Genomic DNA, 13,121 nt, shown 5'->3' on the forward strand with positions numbered 1-13,121 from the left:
TTGGTGGGTGGGTCATGAGATGGCATGGATGGGACATGGGGAGGGTTGAGGGTCTGGTGTGTGGTGAGCGAGAGAGACTTTTATTTTATTGTTGGATCAAGTCCCATAGCACCAAGGGCAGGCATTTTAAACATCCCGCCTCAGCTTCTGGCAACTCTTGTGACTGCCTCCGAATGTTTTCCCAGGTCGGCACCCACCCCCACACAATAAAAATCCTACTTTCTCCTGTAGTGAGCGAACTTAGCCGGGAATGTTCCCAATTCCCACTACCAGGACAGAATCAGTTTTGCAGTTCATAGAATCATCGAATCCCTGCAGTGCAGAAGGAGGTCATTTGGCCCATCGAGCCTGTACCAACAACAATTCCACCCAGGCCCTATCCCCGCAATCCCACCTATTTATCCTGCTAATCCTCTGACACGAAGGGCAATTTAGCATGGCCAATCTATCTAACCTGCACATCTTTGAACTGTGAGAAAAACCGGAGCACTGGAGGAAACCCACGCAGACACGGGGAGAATGCGCAAGCTCCACGCAGACAGTGACCCGAGGTCGGAATTGAACCTGGGTTCCTGGCACTTTGAGGCAACAGTGCTAACCAGTGTGCCACCATGCCGCCCCAACTGGGGCTCCAACTTCAGGCTGCAGTATAAATGCAGTATTGGGTTTGAGAACACCTACTGATATGTCGTTTATCCACATATCATGAGAAGGAAAAGGCTTGATTCGCAAATAGGCTTTATCATCTAACTGTATCCACAAACACGGAAAGCTGGGTGAAGGAAAATAACAAATTTCTTCCAAAGCAGCTCTTTAGTGTATGTGTACTTAATGGGTTGATACTTGAAATGAATGGATTGAATTAGGTCTACATAGGCCAAAATCCACAGGGTAATTAATATTATCAAGTTGGAACAATAGTTAGATCTCTAAGCATGAATGGAAGTAGAAGTTCACTGAGCAAACTCTGGTTTCTGCTGGTGTGTATTATAAAACGTATTCCTATCATTTTCGGGGGTAGAAAATGTTTACTTTGCTGTAGTTGTGGTGAACTGCAGCTGGAGAGTTTCTTTGTAGTTTGTTGATTTGCAGATTTTTGGTGGCAGCAGAAGCAACTTGTTTTTTCTGTTTGTGTCTGTGTGCGATTTCTTGAGGATTTGGCTAGATTATCAGGCCTTAACCTAGAAAATTCCTACAGCTTCCCAAAGCACACAAACACTTTATTTTCCCAAAATAAACCTGACAGAAGATGTCAGTGAGGACATTTGGATTTCTTAATCAGCGGTACAGGAAGTCTAACGTAGGAAATTGTTTTTTTTTTTTTGCCCCTCAAGCCTACACTGAGCTGTTAAACCTATCCGAACACAACTCTAGCTGTGAGATTTTAGGGGAAGTTTAAAGTTTTGTTTTCAGGGAATTTCATGCTTTCAACAGAAATTGAAGTAATATTTCAGGGATTTTTGAGAAAGTGTGAAGACCAAACACATGAGATTTCCCAATTTTAACTTGTGACATGGAATTTAAAAGTTCAAGTTCTTTAAATTTGTTTGTTGTCTTCAGTAGACAACAGATACACTTACAGTGATTAAAAGCTCTATCCCGAGGTAATGCATACTTGAAGCTTTTATATCTCTACACAAGAAGAAGAGTTTGTCAACTGGATTTAATTTAACATTGGATGTTGTCACTGGCATGTTCCACTTTACAGAACCTATATGCATTTAGTCTTTGTGCTTCCACTGTGTATTTAATGTTTTTCTTTTAATTATATGATATGTAATAAGCTGTCCAAAGTTGTGAGAATCATTGAATGGTTAATAGTATATCATTTAAGATCATTTGGCACATCGATTCCACATTGTTCTCTGCAAGAACAATTGAACTAGTCTCACCCCCCACCTTTACACCATGACTGCGATTTTCCACCTCATTGCGCCAATCCCAGAAAATTGTGTGTGGGCCTAAAAGCGGGTTCAACACCTGGTGCAAAACAGTTGGCAATCATCCCAATCCCTTTCTGCTAGTGCAAATCTGATCTCGTCCAGAAAGGGCACGAGGCTGATTAACATATTTAAAGTAGCCTGTGCTAAGCCTGTTTGACGCCAATTTCTCCCAGCTCCCAGGATCTTCTGACCCTCAGATGCAGCAAGAACCCGGCAAGAATCACTACTGGTCTCCAGTTGGCACTGCCAGTTACGCACTACCAGGGTGTCAGGGGCAGTGGCAAAGGGAGGGGGCCCTGAGCAGGGGTTGAGTCTGTGGGGACAGGGCCTGAGTGGAATCATGAAGGGATGGGGCATGACTGGGTGCACAAAGGGGCGGAGCAATGAAAGGCGGGCATGTCAGGTGGGCATGAAGGGGGAGCATGTTAGGGGCCATTAATGATGAGCGTCATGAAGGGGGACCTACCGAAGGGCCCAGATACCGGCGATCCATGTCGGGGAGGGGTGCTTCCGATGAGGGTGGGGTGGGTATTGATGTCCATGGGGGGAGGGCAAAGGTCTTCCAATGCACTGAGAGATTGGGGCACCCTTTCAAAACACTACCATTGCTTTGCAACTGGGATCAACAGTGTGTTTAACCCTGCCCATCCCAGAACTCACCACTCTCCCAAAATATGACGAAGTGTGGGATGATTGCGGTCAGGACCGCGCCTGATAGACCAGCATAGATCACTCCGGTTTTCTCGCCCTTATGACACTTCATTTTTTGGCAAACTTCCACGCCATAACTCTGCAGATTTTTCTCTTCAGATAATTATCCAGTTCCCTTTTTAAACCACAGTTGAATCTGCTTCTACCGCACTTTCAGGCAATGCATTCCAGATCTTAACCACTCACTATATGAAAAAAGATTTCTCATGTGAACTTTAGTTATTTTGCTGATTACCTTAAATCTGTGTCCTCTGGTTCTCAACCCATCCACCAAGGGGAACAGTTACTTTATCTACTCTGTCTAGACCCCTCATAACTTTGAACACGTCTATCAAATAATATTTCCCAATGTACAATGGATACTTTAAGTAACGGGATGGTTAAAACTCTGGGTGTCATTTTAACTTCTAGAAGTGGTGTAAAATGGCTAATGTTTTTGGCATCATTGTGGGCCTTAAATAGCTTTGTTCATGATCTGGACTTCGAGACACTGCTGAAGGAAAGCTGGTAAACTCTATCTTTTATTGAACATTATACGAGCCATGGACAATATAGTAGCATCTCAAAGCACTACAAAGAACTATCTCTTTCCGTGTTTTTTTTTGATTTAAGTGGCATCAAGGAGTGTGGGGAGAAAGCAGGAATATAGCATTGAAGTTGAGGATCAGCCATAATCGTATTGAATGGCGGAACAGGCTCGAAGTGCCAAATGTCATATTCCTGCTCCTATTTCTATGTGTCTATACTTTGTTTTCATGTGATTGCACATCACCGATGATGCAGACTGTACACCAACACATTTAACATCAGCACTTTATACTACATCTTCCCCAAGTCTCTGACTCCAATAAATACATTCATTACATTATTTTACATCTCGTCCTGAAGTCGCTGCCTTTACCTCTGGTTCACAGACATAATCATTAAACTGGTTTCACCTAACTCCCTGACCTTGTTCTCATCGCCCTCAAAAGTTGAATAGGATTTGAGTTCTCCATGTTCTCTCTTGAACTCCTAAGAGTAGTCTGTGAATCTTCAGAGGCTATTGGTTCTCTGTTCAGGTTGACTTCCTGATCATAAGGGTAGTTAGTCCATTCCATTGATGGATTTAATCTTGTCGAGGTAAGCGTGCTTCCGTTTCTTCTCACTATTTCACTTTCAGTCTCTAGCAGATAAGAGCTTGGATCCAGTACTTGACCTTCTTGATTCTGGTCTTTAATCCAGATTGATTCAACTAGTTGGAATTTTGGCAAATCTTGCACTCTATGGCAGTAGTTGTAGCTTTGGGTTTGACTTTCATGATACCCATTCTCCTTTTCCGTCTCTATCAGTTGTTTTTAAGACATTGCGTGAGCAAATGTGGAAGAACAGGAAGTTGAGTTTGCAGTCTTTTTCCCACCGGAGCCAAACGATTTTGAAGTGGTGTGGAATGGTTGCTCAACAATGATAAGTTAATAACATTCTTTTTCAACAAAGCCTTTACCATTCTTACTCCTCTTCTGGCCTCACCATTTGCTTGTGGAAATCTGGATGAACTGGTTGTGTGAACAAGTTCTTAGTCTTCCGTAAATTTCCTGAACTCTTCATTCACAAACTGTTATGATCTTATATATGAGTTATCCAGTTAATCCCATTGTCCTGCTCTTTCCCCATATCCTTGCTATTTGTTTTTCCTTTTCATTTGGGAAGCACCCTTTTAAAAGTTACCACTAATTCTGCTTTCACCATCCATTAATTAGTGTGTTCCACATTATTATAACTTATTGTGTAACAGAAGTTCTCTTCTGTTCCCATTTGGTTCTCCTGCCAGTTATCTTAGGTCTGTGTCCTCTGGTTAATGGCCTTCCTGTCTCTCAGTATCTACTGATTCTCAGTATCTACTCTATCAAAACACTTCATATGCCAGGTGATGAGTAACATAAAACTGGACATAATTTGATAACATGAGTGAAGGGTTTTGAATGCTAAAATATTGAGTTGTCTTTGGTAATAAGTAATCCACCAATTGGTTTAGGTTAAAAGAGATTCTCTATCTTTGAGGATTCACTTTAAGCCCCATGGCTTGATGCAACAGCTGGTTGCTGGATAAATAACTGGGAAGGAGTTTGGAAATGATGGGGATAGGTGTAGACGGAGATGGACACATACTCCACAGTCATGATGGTTGTACTCCTGAGACTGGAGAGGAATGTCACCTTTGGAAGGCTATAAAATGGAATTATATAAGCTAGGTTAAATAATACTGAATTTTGCTTTTTTTTCTCTGGAGAATGGGCAATATGTATTCGATAGAATGGATGACGTAAAACCTCTGATGGGATAGATTGCATTCATCACTCATGCAGCAGTTTTTATATTCCCAGTGTTGTGACTTTCTCCTTTTCCAGAAACGTTATTAATAACAAACAGAAAACTGGCAACTGCAATACTTTTAATGCCCGGTGCTTTTCCTTGGGTTAGTTCATTACAGCAGATAGCTAAAGACAGAAGCCATTGGAAAACTTGGTAGGAACATACCGATATTGCCCGGCTTAAAAAAAAGATACAAGACCACTTCTAGGAATATCATAGAGATGAACTTGATACAATTGCTGACATTCTTATGAGCCAAATTTGAGCTCAAAGTAGATGTTAAATGAAACATGTGAAAAGCTCTATTAACATGACCTGATTATATAAGGTATATAGCACAGAAACAAACCATTCATCCCAATCAGCCTATGTGTATTTATGTTTCACTTGAGCGTCCTCCCATCTCGTATCACCTAAATCTACCACCATAATTTCTATTCCCTTCACTCTCAAATGCTTGTTTATCTTTCCCTTAAATTTATCTAATACAATTCACTTCAAACACTCCCTGCGGTAACAAGTTCCACGCTTTCATTATACTTTTGGTAAAGAAGTTTTATTTTCTGAATTCCCTGTTGATTTCATGATGACTATCTTATTTTGATGGTCTCTAGTTATGCTCTACCCCACAAGAGGGGCCAGATTTTCATCTGAGCTGGAAATCAGGAGTTTAAAGCCATACTGACATTGGCGACATGTGACACAGTGGCTAGCACTGCTGCCTCACAGTGCCAGGGACCCAGGTTCGATTCTCAGCTTGGGTCACTGTCTGGTGCAGAGTTTGCACGTTCTCCCCGTGTCTGCGTGGGTTTCCGCTGGGTGCTCCGGTTTCCTCCCACAGTCCGAAAGACATGCTGGTTAGATGCATTGACCATGCTAAATCCTCCCTCAGTGTACCCGGAGTCGGAGTGTGGTGACTAGGGGATTTTCACAGTAACTTCATTGCAGTGTTAATGTAAGCCTACTTGGGACACTAATAAATAAACATCTATCTGCCTTCCACCTGGCAGTGCCACCGACATTAACTTCATGGTGGAGAGTCAGGGATGGATAGAGTTGGCGGCAGGCCCGAGGCAGAGATGAAAGCAGGCCAATGCCAAAGCAGCCATGTGAAAAAGCCTTGCACAGTTGCTGAGACATTGACTTTGTTTTGGAGATGAGTATGAGGCCTCTTATTTGCTCAGCCCCCTCATCCTTATTCCTCCCCAAATCATTCATCTCCTACTCTTTTACTCTCAGGATCAGGAGATCCCACCTCAGAGGGCTGCCAGCAAATTTTCTAGCACTTGGGGACAGAGGCATGCAATATTGGTTTGCAAATTGAGCAATCATATGGGGCATTTTCCAGATGCTAAGCACCGTTCACTGGGGCCAGAGAGGTCATTAAGGAGGGACCACCTTGTGCTTGCCACTAGCCCGTGCAGGCAAACTTGCTGAGTTGGCTGCTTAGCCAAGGATAAGGCCCTTACATGGGAATTAGTTATCCACTTCAGGACCTCAATTGGTTCTTTGCCACGGGTATTATTATGGATGGGGCAGAAGCAAATGGGAAGGCAGTGGGCAGGTCATCCCCTGGATTTAATGAGCACCACTGCCTACAAATCCACCAACGGGCGAGTGCAAAATCTTACCCCATTTTCAGCCAAGTATTCATAATGCGATTCCATTGAAGAAATGTGTCAACAAACCTCTCCTGTGCAGAAACATTCAAACCTCAACACAGGGAGAAGTTTAGCCACTCATCATAGCTTTGAAGCAGCCAAACAGGTGGTTGAGCTGAACTGCAAAGGATACAATCAAAGCAGTTGGGATATTTCACACCATTAGATCGGGATTTGACCATTGCACATTATTCAGGATAATGTACTCTAATGTGTTTGAAGATGTTCCTATTTTCACAATTCTGTTCACTCCCTTGACATATAAAATAGACAACACATTTTGAACTTAAATAAAAACAGAAAATGCTGGATAAACTCAGCAGACCTGACGGCATCTGTGAAAAGAAACAGAGTTAACCTTTTGAGTCCAAATGACTCTTCTACAGAACATTTTGAACTTACCTTTTAGATGGCGCCCGCTTCCAAAACATGATTCCCCCTGGTTCACCATACATCCTGTGCTGGTGTGATTCACATCATCCATCAAAATCAATTCAACTGCGTCAACATTGCGCAAGGTCTATAATGCCCACTTCTGAATTTGCCATTGGGACATCTACATGCAGGCTCCCAACCCGACCCCTTATCCCACAGCAGTGAAATTTTTCGGTGCCCGGGACGGGGGCAGGAATCCCAGGTGCAGGGCAGGATTTTCTAGCCCCAAAGTCAACGGCTCTCCAAAATGTTGCCGTCTCTCCCATGACGAAGCCTGCTGGGCCGGAAAATCCGTGCCTCAGGTTTTATTCACCATTTCAAAACCTGCCAATGCACTTCAATGCTGCATTGGGTTGGGAAAATCCAGCTCGAGGAGCCATTCACTCTGTATCCACTCTATCCAAAAATTTCATAATTTTAAAGGTCTCTCTTAAGTTACCAATCAGACTTTTTTCAACAGAAAAGAGATCCAGCTGTCAATTGTTTCTTAAATATGTATGTCCACACATTTCTGCTACAATCCTTGTTAATCTTTTCTGAACTCTTTCCAATGTCTCTACACCCTTTTTATAACAGGGTGACCAGAACTGTACACACAACTCTAAATGTGGTATAACTGAGGCTTAATACAGATTTAGCATAATTTCCATACTTTCAATCCTATCCCTCTATAGAAATAAAGCCTTGTTCTTAGTTTGCTTTTTTTTTGGCTATCTTCTGACGCAACTTCTAGTGATTGACGTATTTTGTAATCCGCGATTCCTTTGTCCCTCTAGCCCACCTAGACTTGAAACTTCCAAATAATAAGTGATCTCCCTATTCTTCCAACCAAAGCATTCTACCCCACATTTGAACTTCATTTGCCAATTATTTCCTTATTATTGCAAGTGATGGACTTAGCAGGATGTTTGAGAGTTAAGATATCATCCTGAGGTTCTGTTCAGATTCATGAGACTGAGACGAAGGAAGATGCAGTTATTTCAGTGAGCTTTTACCTGAGCACAGTATACACCCTTAGTGTAAGAAATACTTTTCAGAATTGCAACTATTTCCTTCCAGGATGCAACATGCATGAGATTTCCATTGCTGTATTCTCACAATGAAAAAATGTTGAAAATTACTGGAAAAAAATCTTTCAACAAATAGTTACAAATATATTAAGAAACACTAGCTCATTAAAAGTGTTCTTGAATTAAAAATGTTACCTTGTAGCACTGGCTATCTGACCACAAACATTAATTAATTGTATTCTATATCTGTTGCACTGAATGCTATTTACAGTTTGAATTTTATTTATCCTTAGCAGCCAGGGCCTGCAATGAGAACATATCAGAACAGTAAGGCGAGAGTCACCATGAGCCCTGGCTTTACCCCACAGTGGAACAACAACCAGTCTGCCTGGAACAGTTACACTTATCCTAGGGCTAACGTTCACTACCAGTCCCACGGCAGTTACAGCTACTGCCCTGGGCATCCTGCCGTAAGTACACCCATTGGGAAATGTCTTATTAAGGATAACTGAGTGTTTTATTGCTGTGACTAAAATACAGGGTTAGAAATATGTTGGTCTTCTTTTGCTGGCAAAGACAGCTCAGATAATAATAGATAGTGCTCCATTGAATTACAGTGAAGCAATGTAGCAGAGGAACATTGATTCTAAGCCTGTAATCTTGAGAAATCAGGTTAAAAGTAATAGAGCTAAAGGTTCACCACTAGATGCTGCTACTCTACTTTGAGAGTGCTATTGCTTTTGGCATGTTTGCGAATTCCCAGCTCCTGATTAACTGTTTCTCTGAGTCTTTATGTTTTGCTATGGATACAGACAAACTTAAAATTCCTGTGTTACCTCTGAGATATTGCAGAATATCCTGAAGAGATCTAAATGATTGAGTTGTATTGAAATTGTAAATGCAAAGAATATTCATAATTCCTTAACAAATAGTGGCAGAAAAGGCTATGCGTTTAACAAAGAAACATTGACAGCTGCACTTACTAATGTGTAAGTAGTTACTGGTCCAATAATATCATTAATTAAAATATATATTTTGTTTATTGCATATTAGGCCTGCAATTGTTTTGTAAAAGAACTGAAATTCCTTCAAAATCTGTGTTTGAAATCATGTTGCAGCTTGCTAAACCAATTGGACCAACTTGTATAGGCAATGTGTTGCATTCTGGACCAAATCATGTTACGTTAAAGAGGGCATCATACACTGGGGCTTGTGGAAAATTTGGGGGAAGAAGTATGAATGAGCTTCTCATCATCCTTCCAGGGGATTCCACGTGAAAACGTTTAGACCTTGGGTTGTTAATTATATTGTTTGTTACTGTTGCCGGAAATATTTATAACCATATGTTTTGTCAATTTTTAATGCCATTTGACAAGCTGGTAGATTTACCATGACAATGGTCATGATGAGTTGAATGTTCTGGTGATGCATGGTGGGTGGAGCACATGGCCTTGTGTCCATGCTTTTTGACAACAGAGGTTTGTGTGAACATGGTTAAAGGCTGTGTTTTTTGCTTTATTCTTGAAAAATATTATTCCTACGCACTGAGATATTGTTTTCTCATCTACCACAGCTACATAACTATTTGCATGTAACAGAGTAATGAGAGCTTCTGAAATGACAACAGCAATTACCTTCCCTATCTCTAACCTTCCAACCTTCGAAAATCTCTGAGCCTTTTGTGCGTCCCAGTTTTCATCACTTCATCATTAGCCTTCAGGTGACTAGGTTTTAAGCTCTGGGATTACCTTCCTCAACCTTTTTGTCTCTCTGTACGTCTCTCTCCTCCTTTAATATGCTCCATAAAAACTATCACTTTGACCAAGTTTTGTATTTCCTGCTCAAATATCTGAGGGGGCAAGGTGTCAAATTTTGTTTGATAATGTTTCAGTAAAGCATCTTGGGATGTTTTATTACAATAAAAGCACTTACTGAATGCAGGTCCTTGTTGTTCTGTTTATGTGCTGCCTTTAATGTAGGAAAAGGGAGATGTGTAGACGTGTAACCAGACAAACGTTAATGCTGAGTCAAGAAAGGAATATTAGGATGACTAAAAGCTTGGTCTAAGAAGGCAGGTTGTAGGGACAATCTTAATATGAATTGTTATTTTGTCCTCAACGCTCACACCTTCCTACTATTAAACCCTGACACAATTGACCACACAGTTCTCCTCCGAATCCTTATCTCCATTATCCAGTTGACAGGAGATGCTTCTTCAAGATCTTCTCTCACAATTCTTTTATAGCCAGAGCATCTCCTGCAGTGGCAGAATCTTAAAATGAGGTGGTGCCACAGAGATATTTGGGAAGAGCTTGGGGCCTGGGTGGCTGAAAGTACAACTGCCAATAATAGGGCAATGGAATTGGAGATTGCACAAGAAACCAGACTTGGAGGAACACAGAGTTCCTGGATTGTTGCAGGTCTAGAGGAAATTATGGAGATGGGGAAACAGAAGATGGAGACATGAACATGTAGATGAAAATTTTCTGTTTCACGTTTTGGTGGACCATGCAAGACCCGATACAGATGTTGGGTGAATAGGACTTGATGTGGGTTAGGATACAAGCAGTGAATTTTTGGATGAGCTCAAGTTTATAAAGGATGGAAAAATGGGAAGGTGGCCAGGAGACCATTAGAGTTGTTGCATCTGAAGATAACAGTCACATGAATCAGAATATTACTAGCATTAGAGCTGAGGCAAGGCTGGAGATTGTGGTCTTATGAGGGATGAAGTAGGTGTTTTTGGTAATGGAGTGTATATTAGGCCAGAGGCTCAACTCAGTGTCAAGTTGAACGTTGAGGTTGTGAACACTTTTATTCAGCCTGAGAAAGTGGCTGGCTAGGAGGTTGGAATTAGTGGGGTGGGATCAGAGCTTTGGCGAGGGTCATACACAGAGGTTTCATTCTTCTCAATGAAAATACAGCTCCACCAGGACTAGATGTCCAACAAACAAGGTGACAAGTAGTTAAGTTGTGGTGATGGGTCACACAACATTTGGCCGGAACCCAACAGCACATAGATAATAAGGATGTAAGATTAGGGTGGATCCTTGGGGGACTCCATAGTTAACAGTTTGGGTGTGAAAAGAGAAGCCACAGGAGATGCTCTGACTATGAGTGGATTGGTGACAGAGGTCCCTGAGGAGGGTATCTCCAGAGAGCTGGAAAATGGAGGCGAGGATTCAGAGAGGAATTGTGTGGCCAATTGTGCCAGAGGTGTAATAGTAGAATGGCATGAACATTGAAATAACTATTTATTTAATGACTGATCAGTAGACGACTTGGAAAAATTGCAGACACGTAAACAAAAGCCAACACATTGTAGGTACGAATGAAACTAGCGGAATGGTTCAAAGAATGGAAATGGAAACTAACTGAGAGGAGAATGTCTTTGGAATAGGAAACATGTAGCTGCATTATAAAATATAAATAGCATAATAAACATCTCCTGGTATGTTATTTACATATTATGTAATCATGCAAGTCCAAAGGTTCAAGCTTATTGTTGCTTTGGCATTTTACACCAAAAAACAAATCCACTGTTTTTTTGGCCTTTCCGTTGTTTGACAGGGAAGTGAGGATATAGGGTTTACAGACAGCAGGAACTGGCAAATATTACTGTCAATGAATAAGAAATAAATTCTATGGTAATATGAATTCTATGTGGCTCCCTTCAGTTTAGAAAGTAGTAACTTTTCTTCAAAATGAAGACAGGATGTAATCAAGTGCTTCAAACTTGATTGCAGAGGAGACATTCTCACAGAAAGCATTCTCAAGAGATTTCCAATGCTGAACAAATAGGCCTGAATAAGATTTGGATCTAAAATGTTCAATTTTATTTTAATTTTTAATGGATTTTTCATGTTTAAGTATGACATGTACAAGTATTTTTGAAGTAGGTAAAAAATTCAATTTGCTCTGAAAAATCTGACAAAATTGCTTCAGCAATTTGGCCGTTTTCTGCTAATTTCTTGTTGACGAATGGGAGCTTTGAAAATAGTGAGTGTGTTGATTGCTCAAGTCTCTGCTTCTTGCTTGTTCCTCATTGGCATTTACCAGCCGAATTTAGCAGCTTTTCTTCAGTTGTAGATGAGCAGTCAGTTGATTTGGCTGAAAGAAGGGCCAGGCATGACTACAAATTGGAACTTGTTCTGGCACTTTTGAGGTATGACCGATGTGACATCATTGATTGGCAACATGCAACAGTTACAAGTTGGACTGAAGACTTTGAATTAGATAGGTACAGGAAAATTATTTTGTGATGTTACACACATTGGACGGAGCTGTATGGTCCCGTCATGGCGGGGTGGGCCGAATAAAGCAGTGAGTCATTCAAAAGTCTGTTGACTTTGGCAGCATTGGAAGATCCCACCAGTGGGAGGGACCATATAATTCTGCCAGTGGTATCTAGTGGATCAATTGTAAACTGCATTTAGTAATCAGAATAGGCTCAAGGAGTTGGGTTGATTTTCATTTGAAAAACATAGGCTTAGAGGAGAGACATTTGGATTTATTAATATGGAGTGGTTAAATAAGAGTTTACTTACAAAGTCCTTAAGCAATGGATTTCTAGGACAGATTACCAAATCACTTGGTAAGATTGGGTACAATACAATTTTACAGAAAGGAATTGAGTAAGTTCTTGAGAGAATAGGACACATAAAGTTATAGAATGCAGAGTGCAGGAGGGCATGCCAGGAGCAGTAACAGGCATATCTGAAAATGAGGTGTCAACCTGGTGAAGATACAACACTTGTATGCCGGACAGCGTAAGCAGCATGCGATGAGCAGAGCTAATCAGTCCCACAACCAATCAATCAGACCTAAGCTCGGTAGTCCTGCCACATCCAGTTGTGAATGGTGGTAGACAATTAAATAACTCATTGGAGGAGGAGATTCCACAAATATCCCCATCCTCAATGATGGAGGAGCCCAGCACATCAGTGCAAAAGATTTTTTAGAAATTTGCAATCTTGTTCAGCAAAAAGCCATTCATCTCGCCCTCCTCC

General features: G+C 41.2%; 1 protein-coding gene across 3 annotated transcripts in view; it reads left to right on the plus strand.

Moving 5' to 3' along the window:
* LOC144510161 (RNA-binding motif, single-stranded-interacting protein 3) overlaps positions 1-13,121 on the plus strand; it is a 1,322,231-nt gene that overhangs the window by 488,322 nt on the left and 820,788 nt on the right. For 2 of the 3 annotated variants that reach the window (XM_078239576.1, XM_078239587.1), the window contains one exon: positions 8,406-8,582. In XM_078239576.1, coding sequence (XP_078095702.1) covers positions 8,406-8,582 — 177 coding nt within the window. Of the gene's footprint in view, positions 1-8,405; positions 8,583-13,121 lie in introns of those variants that run through there. The other variant, XM_078239604.1, reaches the window with a different exon arrangement.

Source organism: Mustelus asterias, chromosome 2 (assembly GCF_964213995.1).
Source record: "Mustelus asterias chromosome 2, sMusAst1.hap1.1, whole genome shotgun sequence".
Classification (NCBI taxonomy): domain Eukaryota; kingdom Metazoa; phylum Chordata; class Chondrichthyes; order Carcharhiniformes; family Triakidae; genus Mustelus; species Mustelus asterias.